This window comes from Felis catus, chromosome D3 (assembly GCF_018350175.1).
Source record: "Felis catus isolate Fca126 chromosome D3, F.catus_Fca126_mat1.0, whole genome shotgun sequence".
Taxonomy (NCBI): Eukaryota; Metazoa; Chordata; class Mammalia; order Carnivora; family Felidae; genus Felis; species Felis catus.
The window spans coordinates 56,609,898-56,632,141 of record NC_058379.1 but is presented as its reverse complement, the minus strand read 5'-3'; the positions used below and the strand labels follow the sequence as shown (position 1 = coordinate 56,632,141).

Here is a 22,244-nt window from a genome sequence, read left to right as displayed (position 1 = left end):
AAATGTCAAGCCCGAAGTTAGAAGAGGACCATGAATTCTGCAAATTCACTGAGATCACTGCCAAAACTCTTCATTAAGAGTCTCCTCTCGTTTCCCTGATAGATAATTTTGTCAAAATAAAGTAGTGTAACATGTAGTGGGAGCCAAATCTTGTTTCCCCCTTACTAGTTATGAGCTGTAGAAAGTTACTTACTTGTGCCTCAATTATCTATTTCAGCTGTGAGATGGGGATAATAAAAGTTCCTACCATGATACAGTTGTTGTGAAAATGACAATATATGTGGCTGGTACAACGTAGTAAGCATTCATAAATACTAGCCTTTATTACTCCTTTCAGAGGGCTACTGCGAGGATCACATGAGATAATAACTCCTGTGACAGGGGTTATGAATCCGTAAAGACTATCTTAATGGCAGAATTCTCCCTTTCTTTTCCTTGTCTCTTAAACGGAACACAGAACTCTGGGCTATCCGAGGAGAGGCGCCAGGCCAAGCGCAGTCTCAAAGCGGTCATTGTCGTCGCACCGCCCCTCCCCCGCCCGGAGCCCATCTCCATGGCAACGCGGGGCTTCGCCTCTCCCCGCCTCCTGGGACCCGCAGACCGGAAGCAGTCCGTGCCGGGGGCTTCTGGGAAACGGCTTGTGAGCGGCGTTTCTGCGTCTGCTTTGGACAGCGAAGCTGCTGCGGATCCCGAGTCGGAGGTTTGCGAGAGAATGGGGGGAAGGGCGTGAGGGGGACGCTGGGCTAAGGGGCTGCAGTCCTTTCGGTAGGAGACAGAAAAGAAGCCTGGCGGGATCTTCCTCGGCTTGCCGGGAGGCGCGGACAGGCCGCTGTCTCCGTATACAGCAGTTGGGGGGCTGGTAGAGGTAGATGGAAAGCCAGATTGGGCTTTCAGTACAATCGGAGAGTCCTCCATCCCCTGTGTCCTCCGCGACCCTCGCCTTTCCCCCCTCCCCCCTCGGCCGGTTTTGTTCTATTTCGAGGCCTGGCGTCTCGCGGAGGGTTCTGGGACTCATTTGGGGCGGAGGTGGGAGGGGGCGGGCCTTGCGCGGGGGCTGTCGGGGCTTGTAGTTCCGCCAGACGCGGGCGGAAGTACCGTGGCCCCGACGTTGTTGGGGCAGTGTGGCCTTCGGTCATCCGAAATCCGCCGAGGCCCCGACGTTGTTGGGGCAGTGTGGCCTTCCGTCATCCGAAATCCGCCGTTGCTAGTGCGGCGAAGAGGGGCTGGGGGACGTCGGGGCGGGGTTTGCAGCGGAACTCTGCTGGAGTGAGGCGAGGAGATCACCTGGGACTCGGCTCCCCGCCCAAACACTAGGGATCGCGGGATCGCGGGCCTGCCCACCTTGTACCTCCTTCACGGCCCAAGGGCCGGCTGCAGTAAGACAACGTAAAAGGAAGATAAATTTCTTTTCTATAGAATGATTGAGCCTTTGATAAGGTAGGATCCTGGAATAGGAACCAACTCATCTGTTGGCTAAACCCTATTTAGAAGGCCGCCACACTCCAGGGTACTTAATTAAACCTGTCTGCATTACTTGTCTGTGATAGGTCTTTTGTGATAACTAGACTTGTGAGGGTTACAAGAAGTTTTTTGAAACCATTGGTTTTCAGATTCTGGCCCTCAGTAGATACATTGAGTAGCTGCGTGGTTCATTCCTAGTATGTGTTGTAAACAATGGCATGGGCATGACTGTGCAAATACAAGGAAAGGATCAGAAATAGAACAAGATTTCCCTGAAGGTAGAAGCTGGGGAAACAGTGAGTCATCCAGTGAGCGATGATGACTCTGGGCCACTGCGAGAAGTTAAGATGTTATGAGAGTACCTTTTATTCACTGAGTTTGCTGTGATTAATGCCGGTCATTACAGATTTAAATGTAGTTCTGGGGGTGGTGAGTGGCTGAATATTTGCATTGCGTGGCATCTAGTGGTTAGTTTTTTTCAGTATTGATCTGTTACTGAGCAAGTGGATATTTTTTCACATATATTTTGAGTTCAGGGCGTTCTTAAAAAATATTTCTGAACTCTTAACCATTAAAAAATATTTTGTTAAGAAAATTTTAAGCAGATAACAGAAAAGCAGTCCCTGCTTTTGAGTTGACCTACGGGTGTCCTGAGTTGCAAAGAATGTGTTCCAGGGTCAAATGCATTTAGAAAACATTGAGTTGGACTGGTTCTTACTTGGATTCTTTTGATTAACGAAATAAGGTTTGTTGATTTAGTGGGTCACAGCTTGGCAAACTTTTTCTAAAGGGCCAGGTAGTAAATATTAGGTTTTTCAGACTATGTAGTGTTTGTTGAAACTATTCAACTCTATCATTGTAGTGTGAACTGTCAGCAAATACATAGAACTATTTATGGACGCAAACATTTTAATTTTGTATTATTTTCACATGTCATGAAGTATTCTTGTGGTTTTTTTCAACCATGTAAAAATGTGAAAACTATTCTTAGTACAAACATTGTACAAAAATAGGCAACAAGCCACGTTTGGCTGTGAGCTGTAGTTTGCCAACTTCTGGTGTAGGTTATTGATTGGAATTTTTAATCTGGTAAGAAAAACAAATATCTTTTACTTCCTTTATCAGCACATGTTCAGATTCTTAGGATATTTGGTAGTTGACATATTTTTTTTTGCCTTGTGCCTCAGGAGAGCCTGTGAAGAAAGCGGTATTTCCCTGAGGCCTGTATCCTGCCTTGATTGACTTTTCTTGAAGTATTATAAATCAGGATGTCTGCACAGTCCGTGGAAGAAGATTCAATACTTATAATCCCAACTCCAGATGAAGAGGAAAAAATACTGAGAGTGAAGTTGGAGGAGGATCCTGATGGCGAAGAGGGATCGAGCATCCCCTGGAACCATCTTCCTGATCCAGAGGTTTTCAGACAGCGATTCAGGCAGTTTGGATACCAGGATTCACCTGGGCCCCGTGAAGCTGTGAGCCAGCTTCGAGAACTTTGCCGTCTATGGCTCAGGCCAGAGACACACACAAAAGAACAAATCTTGGAGCTGGTAGTGCTGGAGCAGTTTGTTGCCATCCTGCCCAAGGAACTGCAGACCTGGGTTCGAGAGCATCATCCGGAGAACGGAGAGGAGGCAGTGACAGTGCTGGAGGATTTAGAGAGTGAGCTAGATGACCCTGGACAGCCGGTGAGTCTGCTTGTGTCACTCTCCTGGGGCAGAAGCACTGGCATAGCAGTAGGAGGGCTGCTGAGTTCATTCCACTCAACTAAGTTAGAATTATGTGTATTCCTCCCGCCCCTGCACTGCTCCCCTCTGGCTATGCTTTGTCATATAGACCACCACACTATATGTTTTGTATGGGTTCTCTTACATGTTTTTAATTCTGAATCTCATCAGATTCCTTCTCAGCTGAGCCAGATGTTATTTTTTCCAGGTTTCTCTCCGTCGACGAAAACGGGAAGTTCTAGTAGAGGAGATAGTATCTCAAGAAGAAGCTCAGGGATTACCAAATTCTGAGCTGGATGCTGTGGAGAACCAGCTCAAGTGGGCATCCTGGGAGCTCCATTCCTTAAGGCACTGTGGTGAGGACCAAAACTTCAAGTGGGCTAGAGGGTGAAAGAGAGTGTGGGCCTTTTGTTCAGAACTCTTTGGACAAAAGGGGATAGGGAATAATCACCTTAACCTAATTTTGTACACATAGACAGACTGTGTATACACAGTCAACAATTGATTTGTGGACCCTCAGGTCTTTTAATCTTAGACATTAACGTCATCATCCTTTTCTTCCCTTTTACCTCTTTCTTGAAGATCTCCCCATTTCAGATTGGCATTTGCCTTATGTTGAGCCAGCACCCACCTGTAGATGAGGTCCCTCTGTTTCAGTATTGTTTACTTGCCATCTGTTTCACATCCTTTCAATCTCCTGCCTAATCCTATTGGTATAATAAGCTTAGATGAAGCCTCTTCAAATCTACCTATTCTTTTTGTAGCCACCACTGAAGTCTTTTCTAAATTTTTAGCCATTTTTTTTTTTCTCTAACATCCTGCCTAGAGTCTTTTTTTTCTAAGAAGCATCTTTTGTAGAAATGGTATTTGGGTAAAACTCTTCACCTTTTCTAAGTATTTATGCAAAAGTAGGCTCCATAGCTAAAATATGCTTTAAGTATAGAAGAATTAAATAAAGAGCTCAGATTTACAATAAATCGCTTAAAACTAGTCTTTGCAGTATATTGGCAGTTGACACCACATACTTAGTATACCTTGATACAACCTAGTATATTCCTAAAACTGCTGGATTCTTTTTCATATTTGTTTTTGAGATTGCTTTGGGAATCTTTCCTTGAGGTAGTTGTAGGTAACGCTGGTGTGTGCCACAGATGGAGTCTCATCAGGTTTTCTTCCCATCTGAGGGGACTCTCGAGAGGGAGAGAGAGGAGAGGGAGAGCGAGATCCCAGTGCTCGTGAACCAGAACTGATGGGGTGGGGCTGACGTCTGCTGAAAACCGTTAGTTTTACATGTTTCCTGGGACATTGTGTCTGGAATGAAATTTGAGAACCACTATCCTTGGTCATTGGAGGTGGCATTTTCTTGGGTAGAAAATTTCTCCCCTGCCTGAATTTTAGAATAATTTTCTCTCGTTTGTAAATAGCTTCATTTCAGCAGTCTAGTCTTTATGACGCTTGGGAACTTATTTCTGTGCCATTTGTCCCCACATAACTTTAACACTTGCTTCTCCGTTGTTCATGTCTCCAGGCCTCCCTGACCCCCTGCAACCCTTCAGTCTTTCTGTTAGTCTTCTCTCTTGACTTTATCCTTTTCTTCATCATTTATTATAGACTTGCTCACTGTTTATTTTCTAATTGTTGCTGCTCACCCTGTAGTAACTGTTTGTACTCTTACAGGCTGGAAGTTTCAGGACAGTCCTTAAATATACTGTGTCCTGCGGGTGGGTGATAGTAGTACCTCATGTTGGTAATTAATTCAGGCTTTTGTTTCACTAGACTTATCTAACTGAGGCTTAAAAATATAATAACTCACCTAACTAAGTACCATGGCAAATACCAAGTAGGGTATTTTACAGGAAGACTTTCATTTACTAAGGGCCTGTTAAATGTAAGTGTCATGTCCTGAGTTAACAGAATACCCTCAGCTCCTATTACCCTCAGTCTCTTATTATGACATCTTCTGGGTTCTGCTCTTAGTGTAGTGTTGGCCGTGACCTGCCTTATCTTGCTCATTTCAGAAATAGTCACTTTTTGACAGATCACTTATTATTTACACCATCATGATTTGGTGTAATTTCTCCTTTTCTCAAAGCAAAAGAATATTACAAGGATTTCCCAACGGGCAATTTTTATATTTCTTATGAAATTTCATCCAGACCTAGCTGCAGCACATTGTCTAACAATCATATAGAATCTGCCACATCTTTCTGCCCTTTGTTTTCTGACGAGTGTTGTAAAGCACACTTGCTTATGTTACTGCTTTTATTCAGATATAACATTTTAGTTCTTCATTATGGGAGCATGCCGTTACCCCCTTAGCCTCAGAATCAGTCATTTAATTTCCTTTTTTGGAGTAGGCAACCTTAACACTGGTTTTCAGGTTGCTGTTTATAGATGAATGCAAGCTCTTTACTTTTAGTTCACATTTACTAAAGTTTTCTTCAGGTCTCTTCCCTCCCAGAATAGGAAATGAGTGATATTTACATTTTGTCTCTATTTCAGATGATGATGGTAGGACTGAAAATGGAGCTCTAGCTCCAAAGCAGGAGATTCCTTCAGCGGTAGAATCTCACGAAGTTCCGGGCACTCTCAATATAGGTGTTCCTCAGATTTTTAAGTATGGAGAAGCCTGTTTCCCCAAGGGCAGATTTGAAAGAAAAAGAAACCCCTCTCGAAAGAAACAACATATATGTGATGAATGTGGAAAACACTTCAGTCAGGGCTCGGCCCTCATTCTCCATCAAAGAATCCACAGCGGGGAGAAACCCTATGGATGTGTTGAATGTGGGAAAGCGTTCAGCAGAAGTTCTATCCTCGTGCAGCACCAGAGAGTCCATACTGGAGAGAAACCCTACAAATGTCTTGAATGTGGAAAAGCCTTTAGCCAGAATTCTGGGCTGATTAATCATCAGAGAATCCATACTGGGGAGAAACCTTATGAATGCGTTCAGTGTGGGAAATCTTACAGTCAGAGCTCAAATCTTTTTAGACATCAGCGAAGACACAATGCAGAAAAACTTCTGAATGTTGTGAAAGTTTAAGAAATTACAAAAAAAAATCAGCACTCAGGTCTTTTTCTTCAGAAATGAAGACAAAATTAAAAACATGAAATGATACATAATAGTTTTATTTCCCTATATAGACGGTTAGAAAATCCACTGGGAAATGTAGAAAATCTTCACCCACCATTATTTTATTTTACCGTGAAAGAAATGATATCATACCTGCCTAGAAACTGAAATTTTAAACTTAATTCAGGTGTTAATACCTAAATCTTCCATGTGATGTTTATATTCTTATTATTTTTCCAAATAATGGACTACCTGATTCTTTGTCCCTTAAAAGTTTCTTTTTTAGACAGACATTGTTTCTGTGTTGATCATTGAAATGTCTTTGCAAGGATACATTCCCTTCTACATTAAAAGGCAACGTAGGAATTATAAAATCTGAAAACCTAAACCCTTTTTTAAAAATGTACCCTTCTGCTTCCTTTTACCTAACTTGGATATGCATTCAGAAAATAGAAGATAAAGGATGACCAAAAGCCTCAAAGTAAAATGAGCCTTAAAACTCAGATGAGAAGTGATGGTGATAAAACATCAAAAGTGAATGGGACACCTAGATTGGGGAAGATAAAACAAATATCATGATCCAGGAATTGAAGTATATCAAGAATTTATCTCCATTTAATTATCTGCCTGCAGGAAAACTCAAAACACACTTACCTTGTCTGTAATTTGAAGGCATCCTGCTAATGAGAATGTTCTGTGTTATCGGTAGAAAGTGGACAGTGAACAATAAGCAGTTGTAAACTACAAGAGTAGAAATCTTAACACTAGGGAGGAATTTGTAGTGAACAGCAGTGTTGAAGGGCAAATGTAAACAGAAGGGTAATGGTCTGTCTTGGCTTTTAGAAAACAAAAGAGACTTGAAGATCTAATTTATTTTGCCTTTCTTTTGGTGAAGGACAGAAATGTCCATGACAGGTGGGCAACAAGTATCAGGTTGGCTGTTTTATTCCTTTGGTACAAAAGGGTTGCACAGCAGGCTAACAGAGCAGCCATGCATTTATTATTAAACATTTTCTACCGACGAGGCACTGTGCTAGATACTGTAACCCTACCATGGGTAGGTAGATGTTTCTTCCACTGTAAATCATCGGGGGTTTGGTCTAAAGCTGTTTCATGTGAGTGAGCTGTTTCCCTCCATTGGAGCAGTCCTGGGGGAGGTCACCTCTGAGATTCCCGGAGCCATAGTCCTCCTACCAGGGTGTTGTCTTTGGGGGAAAGGAAGACTCAGCTCAGAGAGCTGGCCAGCTCTCCAGCAATCAGAGGTGAGTCCAAGATACTCCATCATGGTTTGGAGGTTTGTGGGTCTTTTAAAAAAACTAATCAATCTCTAGTAGCATTGAGGTTGTACTTACATGTTAAGTTGAATGGATTGTTCTATTTAAAAAATAATAGGTTATTAACAACTAGTTTATTAACTATCAGAATTGATTGAACTATTTTTTTTTAATTTTAAGTCTTAACACATTTTAAAAAATGTATAAAAGTAATACATTGTAGTAGTAGGCTTATATACTCCTTGGCTGAGAATCCCAAGTACTGTGGTTTTACTGTTTAGTGGAAAACTCTGGAAGTTAAAATATAGAATATGAGAAAAGCTTTTTTATAGTGGGCATTAATTGTGTGGAAAATGACCCATGTGAATAAAAAGATTTCATAGTTCCAGAGATTTTGGTTACATCTGGTGCTTGGATCAAATTTAAAAAATGGAAGGTGAGATTTGCATGAGCCTGTTAAAAAGCATAGTAATAAATGCAAGGCCAGCTGGTGGAAAAGTGAGGCAGAATGGAGCTTGTTTATAGATTTTCTGATAACAATTAATTATAAGAAATGTGCTTTATAGATTAAGATTTATTGAAGTATAAATATGTAGTAATGATATAATGTATTTTAAGTTATACAAGAAAATGTAGGGACTTTTGTTTGGGTCTTTTTCTCTTTGTGGCTGAGAGGAAACAAGTCAATGTCCAATAAAGCTATAAACTCCTCCGCTCTAAGATAAAATGATCTTGAGTTGATTTATTTATTTATAACTGGCTTCTTTCCAAGTAGGTTTTGAGGTGGCATATTTTTAATACTTCTGCTGAGATGACAGAATTCTTGTATCAGAGTAGGTAAGAAGGGAGCATCCTCTCAGTGGCTAGAATTTCACCCTGTTTTTTAGATCTTACCTCTTTTGCATATATAAAGAAACTTCCCTGTGGTACATTTGTCATAAATGCCAAAGATGTTTGGTATAACGTCAGAGCTTAGAAAAAGCAGTGTTAGACTTGGCAAATACAAGTTTGTCTTGCCAGCTCTGATCCGGGTGTGTCGTTTAGAAAGGATTCTGAGGCGAAGGCAAGGCTCTGGGGAAAATGGGCTGGACCCCAAAAGACTGGATTAGGCTGTAAGGGAAAAGGAAGCAGCAGTTTGCGTACTCGTCATCTTCTGTTAGTCCACGTCCCCACTAGACGACTTGATTTAAGATGGCTATTCAGTGATTTATTATTTCGGATATTAATGTATACCCACACAGATAATCCTGGTTAGCAAGTCTGGGGGCTGGCCAGCCTCTGATGAAGTGACCTGGCAGTCGCCAAGCAGCGCCATCTGTTTGGTTCTTTGTTAACGGCACGCAGGCCGCTGATAACTGCCCAATGGCTACTGAGCATTTGCTCATTATTGCTGAATTTCCTGCTGGTTTTCTTGGAGGTTAAACTCCCCACATCCACACCCAGTTGGTATTCACTCGATCGTTGAACAGTATGTTTATCACGATGTGAATTGGAGGGAGGGTTGTGTGGAAAGAATCTGCACTCCAGGCATTGGGTCAGTCACTATGCCTCTCTCACTTAGATTTGTAGTCAAGGAGAGGGAGATTCATAGATTGTGTGACTTGCATGTGGCCAATTAGAGTTAAAACTCAAATGTAGTTCTGTGAACTTACAGGAATATATATTTTTTCACAGTGTAGTGAGTGATGGCTGTTAAACCTTGATTGATAAATCTGCTTTTTTATGGTTAACAAATTTGGAAGCTTATTAATAAACATATTCATTTGCATTTTCTACAGTACAGAAATGTTAAATGAAAAAGGACATTCCTTTTCACAGTCTACTCAGAAGGAATAATTACTTGGTTTGCTATTCTTCCGGACTTAGGCATATTTAAGCATATTTAAGCAAACGTGTTGATAGTTGACACTTGTGGTTGCTGTGTGCGGGCACTGTTGGAAGCGCTTTACCACGGATTAACTCCTAGCCCTCACAGCAGCCGTATGAGGTAGGTGCCTATCCCCATCTTACACGTACTGCACTGAAACTTGCCTCCCCTCCCACTAGGATGTAGACCTGCTTTTTTATGGCTACATACCGTTCCTCTGCATGAATATACTGGAATTTGTTTAACCAACCCCTTCCTGATGGAAAATAAGTTCTTTCCAATTTTTTAACTATGGCTAAAGGCATAGTTATTAACATTCTTACCCATGTATTTTGCTGCCTGTGTGGATATTTCTGTAGGATAAATAGCTAGAAATAGATTTCTTGGGTCAGAGAATGTGCACGTTTAACATTTTGGGAAATATCACCAAAAAGATGGTACCAATTTACAACTCCATCAACTGAGTGCCTGTTTGCCTACACTTCCACCCACCCCGAATCCTTAAATACTTTTAGCATTCTGGTGGGCAGAATTTTTCTTTTTGTTAATAAGGGGGAGCATCTTTTTATGTTTATTGGCCATTTGCATTTCCCATTGTGAACTGCCTTTGCCCATTTTTCTTTTTTTAATTAATAAATGACTGCCATCTCATTTTATAAAACTTAAATGATACACAACTAGAAGAGCAAAGAGAGACCCTTTTTTTCCAGTGCTTCCAGTCTCATTCCACTGTCTAGTTTCATATACCTCCATCTAGTTCCCTTTCCACACATTTCCCTATGAGTATACATACACATATAAATGCTATTTTTACATAAATAAGATCATGTATATGATTTTTCTGCAGCTTGCCTTTTTTTTTTTTTTTTTTTTTTTTTTTGCGGGGGGGCAGGTGTGTCAGAAACAAATCCTTAGGTCTTTAAATTTCTTTAATGGTTGATTTGAATAGGATCCAGTACTATGAAAATCCCGTTATTTAACTATTCCCTTATTTTGTCTCTTGCTATTACACTGCCAAAGTAAACATCTTCTTCATACATTTTTGTGCATGTGTGTGAATTTCTTTCGGACGGAGTTGTATGAGGTGGATTATTGGGTCAAAGGATGTGCTTCCTGATAGACCCATCTTAGCCTTTCCAAAGGTCTTCATAACTTTTTATTTTCACCAAATGTATGGAAAGTGCTCATTTCCCCACATAGCCTTACCTACACTTAATAATTTTTTTTATCTGATGGGCAAAAGAAGAAAAAATCATTTTGTATTTCCCTGATTAATGGTGAGGATGAGGTTATTTTCATAGTTTATTGGCCATTTTTATCATGGACTGTTTGTTCATATTCTTTACCTATTACAGCTTTTCTATTGGGTTATGTGTGGATATATGTTGTTGGGTCTTTTGTTGTTGTTGTTCAGCATCTCTTTCCCCATCCTCTGGTAACAGAATCCTTATTTATTGTGGGGAACCCATTCCCTGTGGCTGAGATGAGTACATGACCAGGTCTGGCCTTCCTGAGTCCTTCAGCTTCTTAGCCACAGTGATTAAAGAATGGGCATGTAACTCAAGCCAGGCTAAAGCGAGCTCTCAACAGAACTTCTGCTGGAACTCTTGGAAAGAAGGCTCTACAGGGATCCCACGAACTAAGGACCGTAAGCCTGAATTTACACCATGTGGAGAGAGTCTGAGGAGAAATTCAGAGGCTAGCAGAAAGGAATGAGAACTAAGTTTCGATGTCATTTTTCTGGAGGCCCTAGATCCAGCTGTGCCTAAAGCCTGCCCTACCTCCGAACTTTAAAGTTTTGTGAGCCAATAAAGTCCCTTTCTTGTTTAAAATAACTGAATTGGGTTTCTGTCCTGATTAATATAGGTTATTTGTATTTTCTTATTAATTTGTAGAAAAGCTTTGTAATTCTAAATTCTAGACTTAACACTTTATGCATTATATAGGTTAATAAAATTAGCATGGCCTTCCATGACTTGGCCTTTGTCAACTTCTGCCATTTGTTACTCCACTCTCTCTATACCACACATAACATTTTACATTCCAACAGTATCTAAACATTGGTGTTGGGAATGTTTGTGGATGAAAAGCTTTTTACACAGTTGTGTCTTTGGCATTTATTTTCCATCCTTTGTACAGATTTATTAACCTGGGACTCAGACTGGGGACTACACTGCCGAGTCTATGCTGTACCCACCTCCACCCATTGCTTTTGGGGCATTCCCCTCAAGCATCCCTTGTACATGACTCTTGAAGCCCCTCCCTATGACCATCATCCCCTGCCACCCCCGAACATCATTCTCTCGGGCCCTCATTTTATTGCCAGGCTTGGGGATTTGAAGTTGCTAATGGCCAAAACTTAGTTGTTAGAATTTATATCCATTGCTTCTATGTGTGGAAACTACACATGGCAGTAGGGGAAAAAAAAAAACAACCCATGTTGTATGTCATGTGATGAGTAGTATGGAGAAAATAAATTGGAAAAGAAAAATTCGAGGAGAGATAGGAATGATACAAAAAGCCAAGAGATTCTGGAGGACAGATGTTCCACACATGGGAACAGCAAGTGTAAAGAACTTCATGTGGGAGCAGTCCCTGATTTGTTCAAGAAACGGCAAGTGGGTGGGGTCACTGAAGCCGAATAATGAGGTCACGTAGGTGAAGAAGCCAGGGAATAAATGGGGTAAGGGTGGAGAGTGGGGCCACATCCTGGAAGACCTGGTTAGCTATTGGTAGGACTAGGACTTTGACTTTGAAAGATGGGAAACCATTTTGGGGCAAAGGTCCTGAGAATAGAACAAAGTGTCCAGTTACCTGTTTTTTTAAATTCTTAAAAATGTTTTTTTTTCTGGTGGTTAGAAATAAAAATCACCCCAAAAGTCACCCATGAGTCCACAGTCCTATTGACATTTTAATGTTCTCTATATACCTATATAAATGATCTCTCTATACCTGTCCCCAACTATACCTATTACACCAATATTTGCAACAGAAAGAATAAATTAGAAAAGAGTAAAGTGTCTATAATTTGGTTTGTTAATGCCTTCTTTCCTCTTAACTTTGGATCCTCTGTGCTTCTGCCTGAATCTTCCACTGGATCTAAGCTGTCCTCTCACACTTACTCACTCAAGGCATGTTCCCAACAATCTTCATCTTGCATTCTTGATTTTCCTCTCCTGGATTTTTCTGACTATTATGCTTTGTTTTGTTTTTAAATCACAAACACACAAAATCTGTTAGGCCAAGATCCCAGATCTAACCTGCCTGAATAAATGCTGCAAAATCTATACTGCAAAGGCTGGGAGAGAGGGGATCCCTGAGAGATGGGAAACAAATGAAGCAAACTTGGGTTGTCTCAGTTTACTACCTGGAGAGAGTTTTTAGGCCACAGCATGGGGAAGGAGAACTCAAGCGGAGCCAGGCAGGCTCCCTAAGTTGAGAAGATGGAGCAAGGCGTCCTGGGAGGCCAAGGTGGCTAGCTTTTGCAGGGCAATGTACCAGATAGGAGAAAACTAGACAGAACACTGGAAATCTCAAGTTGAATACTGATGAGCACGTGTGTGTAGGGAAACTACCTGAGGTGGGGAAGAACCATCCAAAAGGATTAGAGGGAAAAATCAGTGGAACTCACAAAGGGTACCTGAGTAGAAAACCTAACAATCACAGGGGTCAGTGTAGTGTGCTCAAGGGCAATTTTGCACCTCCCACCCCACCCCACCTGACATTTGGCAACATCTGGAGACATTTTTGTTTGTTACAACCAGAGAAGATGGGTTCTACTGGCATCTAGTAGGTAGAGGTTAGAGATGATGCTAAACATTCTATAATGCATAACAAATTACCCAGCGCTAAATATCAGTAGTGCTGAGGCTGAGAAACTGGGTGCAAGCAGTAGGAAGGGTCCTGCTTCCTTAGTGGACAAAAATGAATCCTACACTCATACTCCCTACAAGACACTTAACAGCAAGATCTGAGAGGATAAAACTGTATCCAAGTAATTTAAATACATTCCAGAACAAAACAATACATAAAAAATATCCAGCACCCACCAAGGCACAATGCATAATGCCTGGCATCCAATCGAAAATTATAAATCCTGCAAAGGGGTAGGGAAATACAACCCATAATAAGAAAAATCAATCAAATCAGCCCAGAAATGACAAAGAATTAGTAGACCAGTACATTAAGACAATTATAACTATTCCATATGATCAAGAAGCTATTGGAGACACATCGAGACATGCAAGTTCTAAAAAAGCAACCAAACTAAGCTTCTTAGAGAAAAAACTACAATGTCTGAGATTAAAAAAAAAAAAAATGCACAGATGGGTTTAACTGGATAAAACAAGAAAGCAAGGAAAAAGTATAGCATATAAGACATAGCAATAGAAATTACCCAAAATGAAAACCAGGAAAAAAAAAAAACAGAAAAAATGAATAGCGCATCAACATGCTGTGGTACAACTTCAAGTGCCCTGATATGTGTAATTGTAATTTGAGTCCTCAAAGGTGAGAGAGAGAAGGGATAGAGAAATATTTGAAAAAATAGTCTATGGGATGCAGTTCTTATAGGGAAATTTATAGCTATAAAACACATTAGAAAAATAAGTCAACTCAGTTTCCTCAACTTAAATCTTAAGAAACCAAAATAAGAACAAATAAAACCCAAAGAAAAGAGAAGAAATAGCAAAGATTAGATTACAAGTCAATAAAATAGAAAAATAAGAGAAAAAACATATATATATATATATATATTTTAAGTTTATTTATTTTGAGAAAGAATGCAAAGAATCAAGGTGGGACAGAGAGAGGGAGAGAGAGAGAGAAAGAGAGAGAGAGAGAGAGAGAGAGAGAGAATCCCAAACAGGCTTTTCACTGTCAGTGAGGAGCCTGATGTGGGGCTCAAACCCACAAACTGAGATCACGACCTAAGCCAAAGTCAGACACTTAACCGACTGAGTCACCCAGGTGCCCCTCTATATTCTTTTTAAACCAAAAGCTAACTTTTAAAAAAGATTAATAAAATTAATAAACTTCTAGCCAGACTTATGGAGGGGGCAGGGGCACGGGGAAAGAAAGAAAATACAAATTACATCAGGAATGAGAAGTGTGACATTACCATATATAATTAAAAAAATTTTTTTTGAGAGAGCGAGCGAGTGGTGGAGAGAGGCAGAGAGAGAGAGAGAATCTTAAGCAAGCCTCATGCTCAGGGCAGAACCCCAATGGGTGCTCAATCCCACCACCCTGGAATCACGACCTGGGCCGAAATCAAGAGTGACACTCAACCGACTGAACCATGCAGGTATCCCCGTTATACAAATTCTTATCCACATAAATATTTGTAAAGTTTGCTAACCTCCACATTGCTGATTCCAATACTCATTTCTTAGACTTCTATTACTCGAGCCATCAGCCGCAGTATTTTGCATAATTGACATTTTCATTTGGCGTCAAGAACAACATGCCTGGGTTTTCTCTGCTTCGTGGGGTATTTCTTCTCAGTCTCAACGGTGCTATTTCCTCATGGGTCTCTAGACTTTTATATGTTGGAGTGCCTGAGGACTCAGTGTTCAAATCCCTTTTCTTTTCTACCTACATTCTCTTCCTAGGTGATCTCATCTCTTTAAATACCATCTATGACTGCAAAATCTGTATCTCGGCCTAGACCTCTTCTCTGAACTGCGGCCTTTTGTATCCTAGGACTAGCCACTTTGATGCCTGCTTTAGTGTTGGTTCCTAAGAAAACAGAGCCTAAGATAAAAAACCTTATTGTTAATACTTTACTGGGGTGATGCAATCCCAGGAAAGGATAAGTGAGGGTAAACAGGAGGTGATGAAGGGGAGGAGAATACAAGTGGGTGTTACTGAGCCGTCCACAGCTTCAGAACGGCTGTTTGCTTAGTCTCACTGTGTTCAGAGCGCAAGTGCTATAGACTACTTCATCGCACCTCACCATGGGGTAGGGGAGGAAGAAGACTTTTCTGCAGACTCTCCCTCCCTCTGGTCAGTTTCTATCAAAGGGCATGAATTCCTCCTCTCCAGCAGCCACCACTAGGAAGCCACGCTCTAAGACAATACAGCACGGGAGGAGTGGGAGTCCGTCCCTGCAGTCTTGTGGGCTTGCAGCCTCAGGGGTGGAGGTGCAGGCCATCTTCTTAGAGGGTTATCAGTATCAGAGCAGAACACCCACTCTGCAAATGGGAGGCTGTTTTTAAACTGGGTTTGGTACAATGACTAATTAGGCATCTTCAATCTAACATGCCCTAACATCAAACCTTTAATTTGTGCCCAAACATGTTCTTTTTATAGTTTTCTTTATCTTAGAAAGTGGCGATTTTGTCCTTCCTATTGCTCAGGCCAAGGGCCTTGCTGCTTCCCTGCTTGCTGTATTTTACTGTGTTCTCAGCATAGCAGCCAGATCATTTAAGTGCTGCTGATCATTAAGTCAGACGATTATCACTTTGGCTCAAAATCCCCTTCCTTTTTGCCCTATTTAAATGTCAAAGGGGAACTGCATGTGCCACTTACTCTTAAACTATTCAGAAAAAAACTACATAGGTAGATAGATAGATAGATAGATAGATATCTGGATAAACAAAACAGGCAGATAGAGAATTATAAAGAAATTATAATAAAATGTTGACATTTGGGGAATCTGGGTGAAGGGTATACAGGAATTCTTTGTACTCTTCTTGCAATTTTCTAGAAGTTTGAAATTATGTCAAAAGTCAAAGTTAAAGAAAATTTAATAGCCCAGAAAGGGGGAGGGAGAATTATTAAAGGAAAATCAGGGTAGGTGCTATTATTGAGAAAGCTCGAGGCAGGGGCAGGGTGCAGGGGATACTGAGAAAGCAATTATAAATATTCATCATAGTCATAATTTAAAATGATGTAGAGCTATGCTCATGGATATATAAAATGTTCATATTTAGTTTAAAATGTCCCAATATTTAGTTTATCATTATTGGTATCATTTTTGGAAAAAAAAGTACATATATATGTAGAATGGCATACACCGAAATTCTGGGTTTGCAAAATAGGTTTCCAGAGACAGTGACTTCTATCTTTATTCTTTTACATATTACCATTTTTTTCTTTTTACAATAAGCTAGCAGCACATTTATAATCAGCCAAAAAAAAAATCAAAAAATGTTAAAAAGAAAGTAAATTCTCATTTAGGTCAGGGGTCAGCAAATGTTTTCTGTAAAGGGCCAGATAATAAATATTTTCAGCTTTGGGGCCCTACAGTTTCTGTTGCAACTATGCAACTCTGCCATTATAGCAAAAAGCAGCCATAGATAATACACAAACAAATAGGCATGGCTGGGTTCCATTAAAACTTTACAAAAACAGGTGGAAGGCTGGCGTTCTTGTAGTACTTTGCTGGCCCCTAATTTAGATGGATACTTTTTTCCCTAGAGTATGGCTTATAGGCATGAAATGTTCTCATTCCTATAGGACTTCGTATGGGGCCCTCTGGACCAGCTGATGGTCTGAGAATTTCACTGGCCCCGTGCAATTACCTGTATCATTGAGTTAGCAGACTAAATGAAATTCAATGTAAATATCTAACCAAAACCACACTTATAAACAAATAACACTTTGTCTAGAGAAGTGTAATGTGATAAATATGCATTGTATGATATTGTAGATAGATTCAGTCTGTCATAGAACTGGATCCCCACCGTTGGAAAGAAGATTCCTTTCAATATGCCCTGGAGGCTCAGCTGTAGCTCCCTGAAGCTAGAGTGATCAGGGGCCTGAGGATATCTTAGGAAGATGTGGAAAGATGCGTATGTCAAAATCCTGGAGAAAGCCAGGCTCCTCCTGGTCTTGTTCCAGGAATAAAATCTTCCTCTGTAAGGAGCATAATCCACAGCTTCCATAAAATTAGTTGGGTAATGTACCATATTTTCCTATTACCTGAAGAGTTTGTGTAAGATTGGTTTATTTCTTCCTTTAATGTCTGGAAATATTCCCCACTGTGATATCTGGCTTGGAGTATTTATGGGACAAATTTTAAATTACAGATAATTTCCTTAATAGACCCAGAACTATCCAGATTTTATATTTCTTCTTGTGTTAATTTTGGATAAAATTTCAGAATTTTTGATAAAATTATTAATGGCATCCTTTATGTTATATTTGTAATGGCTGTAGATCTATAGTAATGTTCACTTTGGCATTCCTTACACTGACACTGACAAACGGTACTTTTTTTTTTTTGACCAGTTTTGCTGGGGGATTATCACTTGTATTCTTTTCAAAAACTGAACTGAAATATTTGTTTTCTATTTCATTAATTCACGATCTACTATTTCTTTCCTTTCACTCTTTTTTTTTGTAATTTTTTTTTTAACGTTTTATTTATTTTTGAGACAGTGAGAGACAGAACATGAACAGGGGAAGGTCAGAGAGAGGGAGACACAGAATCCAAAGCAGGCTCCAGGCTCTGAGCTGTCAGCACAGAGCCCGACGCGGGGCTTGAACTCACAGACTGCGAGATCATGACCTGAGCCGAAGTCGGCCTGCTTAACCGACTGAGCCCCCCAAGCGCCCCTCTTTCCTTTCACTCTTGTTTTGTTTTCAAAGAAACCGTTTATTTTCTGCCGACCATATTTCCCTTTTCTGCTTAACAGTCTGTGGAAGAACAGCTTAAAACCACTCAGCGGTCATTCCTAGCCATTCAGTGGCCTGAGCAGTGGGAGCTGCAGACCAGTCTTCAGTGGCAGGCTGCACGCTCCGGTCTTCAGTAGGGATCTGCTGAATAGGCACAGAGGCACCTGCCTACCTTCTGAGCAGTCAGGGAGCTCAGGTTGAGAAGCAGTAACTCCAGGAACTGGAGCAGTCCATCCACCCTGAAAGTCATTCGTGGTCATAGCCTTTTCAGCAGGCCTTTTCATGGCCAGCATCTGTGGGCCAGCATCCACCTCACCAGACCCAGTGAGTGAGCCTCCTCGCTGCACGGGATGGCAATGTCCACGTAGAGCAGATGAGTTCGTGTTGACACACAGCAGTGGTAGGCAGGCCAACATAAGACACCTCTGTGAGAGGCTGGTAGTCAGCCCTGGGGTGAGTAACCACCAGAAGTCTTGGCTCCCGCAAGGCTGTCTGCATCTGGTTAGTGAAGTTTCCGGGAGAAAAGCAGCCAGCATTAGGGGTGTGTGGAGTTATTTCTGGAGAGTGTATTGTAAGGCCTGGGAAAGTGAATGGGGTAATTGCTGAAACGTCAGTGATGTTCCAGTTTCAAGGCTGTCGGCCGCGATAGCACTATGAGAACAGAGCCTCACGATCTCCCAGGAGCCAGTTAGGAGACAGACCCATTGTAATTGCCTAGCAGTCCTTGGAACTGCACATCTTCCCTACATGCTTTCACGTAAACACCAGATGTCTGGAGGCTCTTTGTGTTTTCCTCCCATGCTTCTTTGATGTTTATACCTGATGAACATAAAATAAAGACCATGTGCAGTTGGCTGCTGCTGCTGTTTCGCTGGCAGAGGCAGCCCTGCCCGTCTGCTCAGTCTAAGGGTCTGAGAACATTTTCTTCAGTGTGTGGCTACAGGGGTGGCTCCAGCGACAGCAGCAAACTTCAGCACAACTCTCTGGCCAGTATTCCTGGAGGCCATAACACTGACATCAGTTACGTTTCAGTGGCAACAATGACATGAGAGGCCAGCAGAAGCTTCTCCTAGGTTCTCTTGAGATTTATGATAAAGATGCCATCACTTTTCCTTTTGTAGAGGTGCTTTTCCATTTAGAAGTCAAGTTGCTGCCCCTAAGCGGGTTCCTGCTGCAAGGAATTTGAGAAGACGCTGTTCCCTCATTTGCAGGACATCAAACGTTCTGGACATGGTGCAAATTTCCCTTTAAGTTACAATGGGAACCCAGAACAGCAGTGTATGAACTTCTCTCTACATTCTTTCTTCAGATTTACTTGCTATTCTTTTTTTAATTTCTTGCAATGTATATTTAAATCATTGAACTGCAGCCCCTTCTTTCCTAACACATGCACTGAATGTTATAATTTTTTTTTAATTTTAATTTTTTTAAATAAATTTCTCTTTAATCAGGGCTTTAGTTGTATTCCATAATTTCTATTTTTGTCTTGAGAAAAATACCTTTAAATTTTCCATTATGCTTGCTTCTTTTATTCATAGGTGATTTATTTATTTTTTAAAGTTCATTTATTTATTTTGAGAGAGAGTGTGTATGCATGTGGGGGACAGGCAGAGAGAGGGAATCTCAGGCGGGCTTTGCACTGCCAGCCTGCTGTGGGGCTCCCGACATGAAGCTCAAACTCCCAAACCGCTGAGATCATCGAACAATTAACCAACTGAGTCACCCAGGTGCCCCATCATATGTGATTTGAACGGTCTTAATTTCCAAACACTTGGGAATTTTTTTGGTGTGTATGTGTGTGTGTTACTGATTTCTAGCTAATTTCATTGTTGTTTGAAAACATATGCTAAGTCTTGCTGTCCAATGTGGTAGCCACTAACCAGAGGTGGCTATTTAAATTAATTAGAATTAAATAAAATGTAGTTCATCAGGCACATTAACCACATTTTAAAATGCGAACAATACTGACAAGAACATAAAAAGTTCTATTGCACAGCACTGCTCTAAATTATTTCAATCTGATGAAATTTGGTGAGGCTTGCTTTACAAGCAAGCACATGGCAAGTTTTGGTAAATGCCCTCTGCATATCTTATAGAGGTTTTCTGTCATTGTTGGTTGCACTGTTTGTTATCTATATGTCAATTAGGTCATTTTGTTAATTATATTATCCATTTATACTATATATTTTTTTTAAGTTTATTTATTTACTTTGAAAGAGAGAGAGAGGGAAAGAGAGAATCGCAAGCAGGCTCTACACTCAGCGGAGAGCCCGATCTCATGACCGTGAGATTATGACCTGAGCCAATATCAAGAGTCTGCAGCTTAATTGACTGAGCCACCCAAGTATCCCTATACTCCTCTTTCACTGTAGATATTACAACAGGCATTCTTGTTTTATTAGAATCCATTTTAAATTAGTACTTCTACCATTTCCCTGATAACGTACTTAGGTCCTGATTTGAGGCATTATTATATTTTCTTATAACCCATCTTCATTTAGATTTGCTCTCAGATTTACACTTTCTGTGGCTCTTCATTTCTTCTTAAACTTGTTTTCAGTCTGGAATCATTTCCCTTTTTCCTGAAGAACTCCTTTTAGTTATTTGTTTGAATCTATGGGCAGTGAATTCTCTTGTTTTTGTTTATCCGGAAATGTCTTTACGTTGCCTTTAAAATTTTTTAATTTAATTTTATTTTTTTGAGTATAGCTGACATACAATGTCACGCTAGTTTCGGGTGTATAACATAGGAGTCAACATCTCTACGTGTTATACTATGTTCACCACAAGTGTAGCTACTGTATGTCACCATACATATTGCCTTTGCTTTTAAAAGTTATATTTCCAAGATATTATATGATTTTCTGGCATTATGTTGAGAAGTTAGTCCTCAGTCTTATTTGTTGCTTATTTGAATATAATGTGTTTTTTTCCTTTTTTTTATATACATTTTTTCTTTTCCTTTGGTTTTGTTAGGTACTATGATGTCCTCAAGTGTATTTTTCTTTGTATTTATTCTGCTTGGTGTTTGTAGTGCTCCTTTAATCTATGGCTTGATATTCATGAGTACTGGAAAATTCTCGATCACTCTTTCTTTAAATAGGGCCTCTTCTCATCATCTCTTATCTCATTTTGAGGCTCAAATTATTTGTATGTTAGATCTTCTTACAATATTAGGTATGATGCCTGTGCTCTCCTCTGCATTTTGTTTCTTTTGCCCCTCCCTGCTTCCACCTTGGTGTTTATTTACATCTTTCAGTTCACCAATCTCCACTTCAAAGTATCCAATCTGCTGGTAATCCTATCAATTGAGCTCTTAATTGCAGTTGTTATATTTTTCAGGTGTAGAACTTCCATAAAACAGTTTTCATAGATTTATTAGAATCTATTAGAATCTATCTAATAAATTCTGGTAACATTTATTCATTAACATTTTGTTAAGTATATTAATTATAGTCATTTTAAAGTCCATGTCTGGTAACTCCAATATCTTTATCACTTGTGATTTTATTTCTAAACATATGTTCTTTCTCTTGGTCGCGGTAGCTTTTTGCATATTAATTTTTTATAGACATATAATTCACCTGCCATATAATTTACTATTTTAAAGGGTTGACTCCAGTGGTTTTTAATAAATTCTAAAATATGCAGCAATTGGCACTAATTCCAAAACATTCCCAGCACTCCAAAAAGACACCCTATACCCATCAGCAATCAAACAGCCAAACTTCCAAGTGGTTGCACCATTTTATATCCCCACCAGCAACATGAAGGCTCCAGTTTTTTCCACATCCTTGTCAATGCTTGTTACTGTCAGATTTTTTTAAAATTAGATTTGTATAAGTAGTGTTACTTTTATAACTCATTTCTAAGACCTAGTGAGCAGGTTGATTTAGAGAACTGGGGAGAGTGAGGAGCGTAGGATGACGACCAGTTATTTCATCTGTACGGCAAGGTGTTTAGCAGTGCAGTTCACCAGAACAGGGAATTCAGACGAAGAGATCATGCGGGTGTGTGTTAAGCTCATGTCACTAGGTAGAAGTGTGTAGTAAGCAGACGGCTCTTAAAATTTACTCTCAGGAGAGGGGGGTACACTTCAGATATAAACTCCATCATCCTATTTTCTTCTTCATTTTTTTAATTCCCAAAGGAACAGATGATAATTCATTGTACACTTTTTTCCTACTGACTTCACAACTTATCATCATGTGAATACCTTTTA

The 22,244-nt window shown here is 40.3% G+C and overlaps 2 protein-coding genes across 3 annotated transcripts in view; both read left to right on the top strand.

Annotated features, from left to right (window-relative positions):
• The window catches only part of LOC101093719, an 86,845-nt gene that overhangs the window by 28,301 nt on the left and 36,300 nt on the right, over positions 1-22,244 (top strand). Inside the window, exons 5-8 of the mRNA XM_045041277.1 lie at positions 458-700; positions 770-1,266; positions 2,729-3,149; positions 3,397-3,544. Of these exons, the coding sequence (XP_044897212.1) occupies positions 458-700; positions 770-1,266; positions 2,729-3,149; positions 3,397-3,544 (1,309 nt within the window). The remainder of the gene's footprint in view (positions 1-457; positions 701-769; positions 1,267-2,728; positions 3,150-3,396; positions 3,545-22,244) is intronic.
• On the top strand, positions 551-11,240 carry ZNF24 (zinc finger protein 24). 2 transcript variants are annotated; one of them, XM_006938853.5, is made up of 4 exons: positions 551-700; positions 2,649-3,149; positions 3,397-3,544; positions 5,691-11,240. In XM_006938853.5, the coding sequence occupies exons 2-4, from the start codon at positions 2,730-2,732 to the stop codon at positions 6,227-6,229; spliced, it is 1,107 nt and encodes a 368-aa protein (XP_006938915.1). In that variant the 5' UTR covers positions 551-700; positions 2,649-2,729; the 3' UTR covers positions 6,230-11,240. The 2 variants fall into 2 exon arrangements, with proteins under 2 accessions (XP_006938915.1, XP_011286335.1); XM_011288033.4 differs by lacking the exon at positions 551-700 and adding an exon at positions 1,096-1,437.

Coding starts and splice junctions, on each gene's coding strand:
- ZNF24 (XM_006938853.5), top strand. CDS start 2,730: ATGTCTGCACAGTCCGTGGAAGAAGATTCAATACTTATAATCCCAACT. Junction 3,150..3,396: donor TAGATGACCCTGGACAGCCG/GTGAGTCTGCTT, acceptor TATTTTTTCCAG/GTTTCTCTCCGTCGACGAAA. Junction 3,545..5,690: donor CCATTCCTTAAGGCACTGTG/GTGAGGACCAAA, acceptor TCTCTATTTCAG/ATGATGATGGTAGGACTGAA.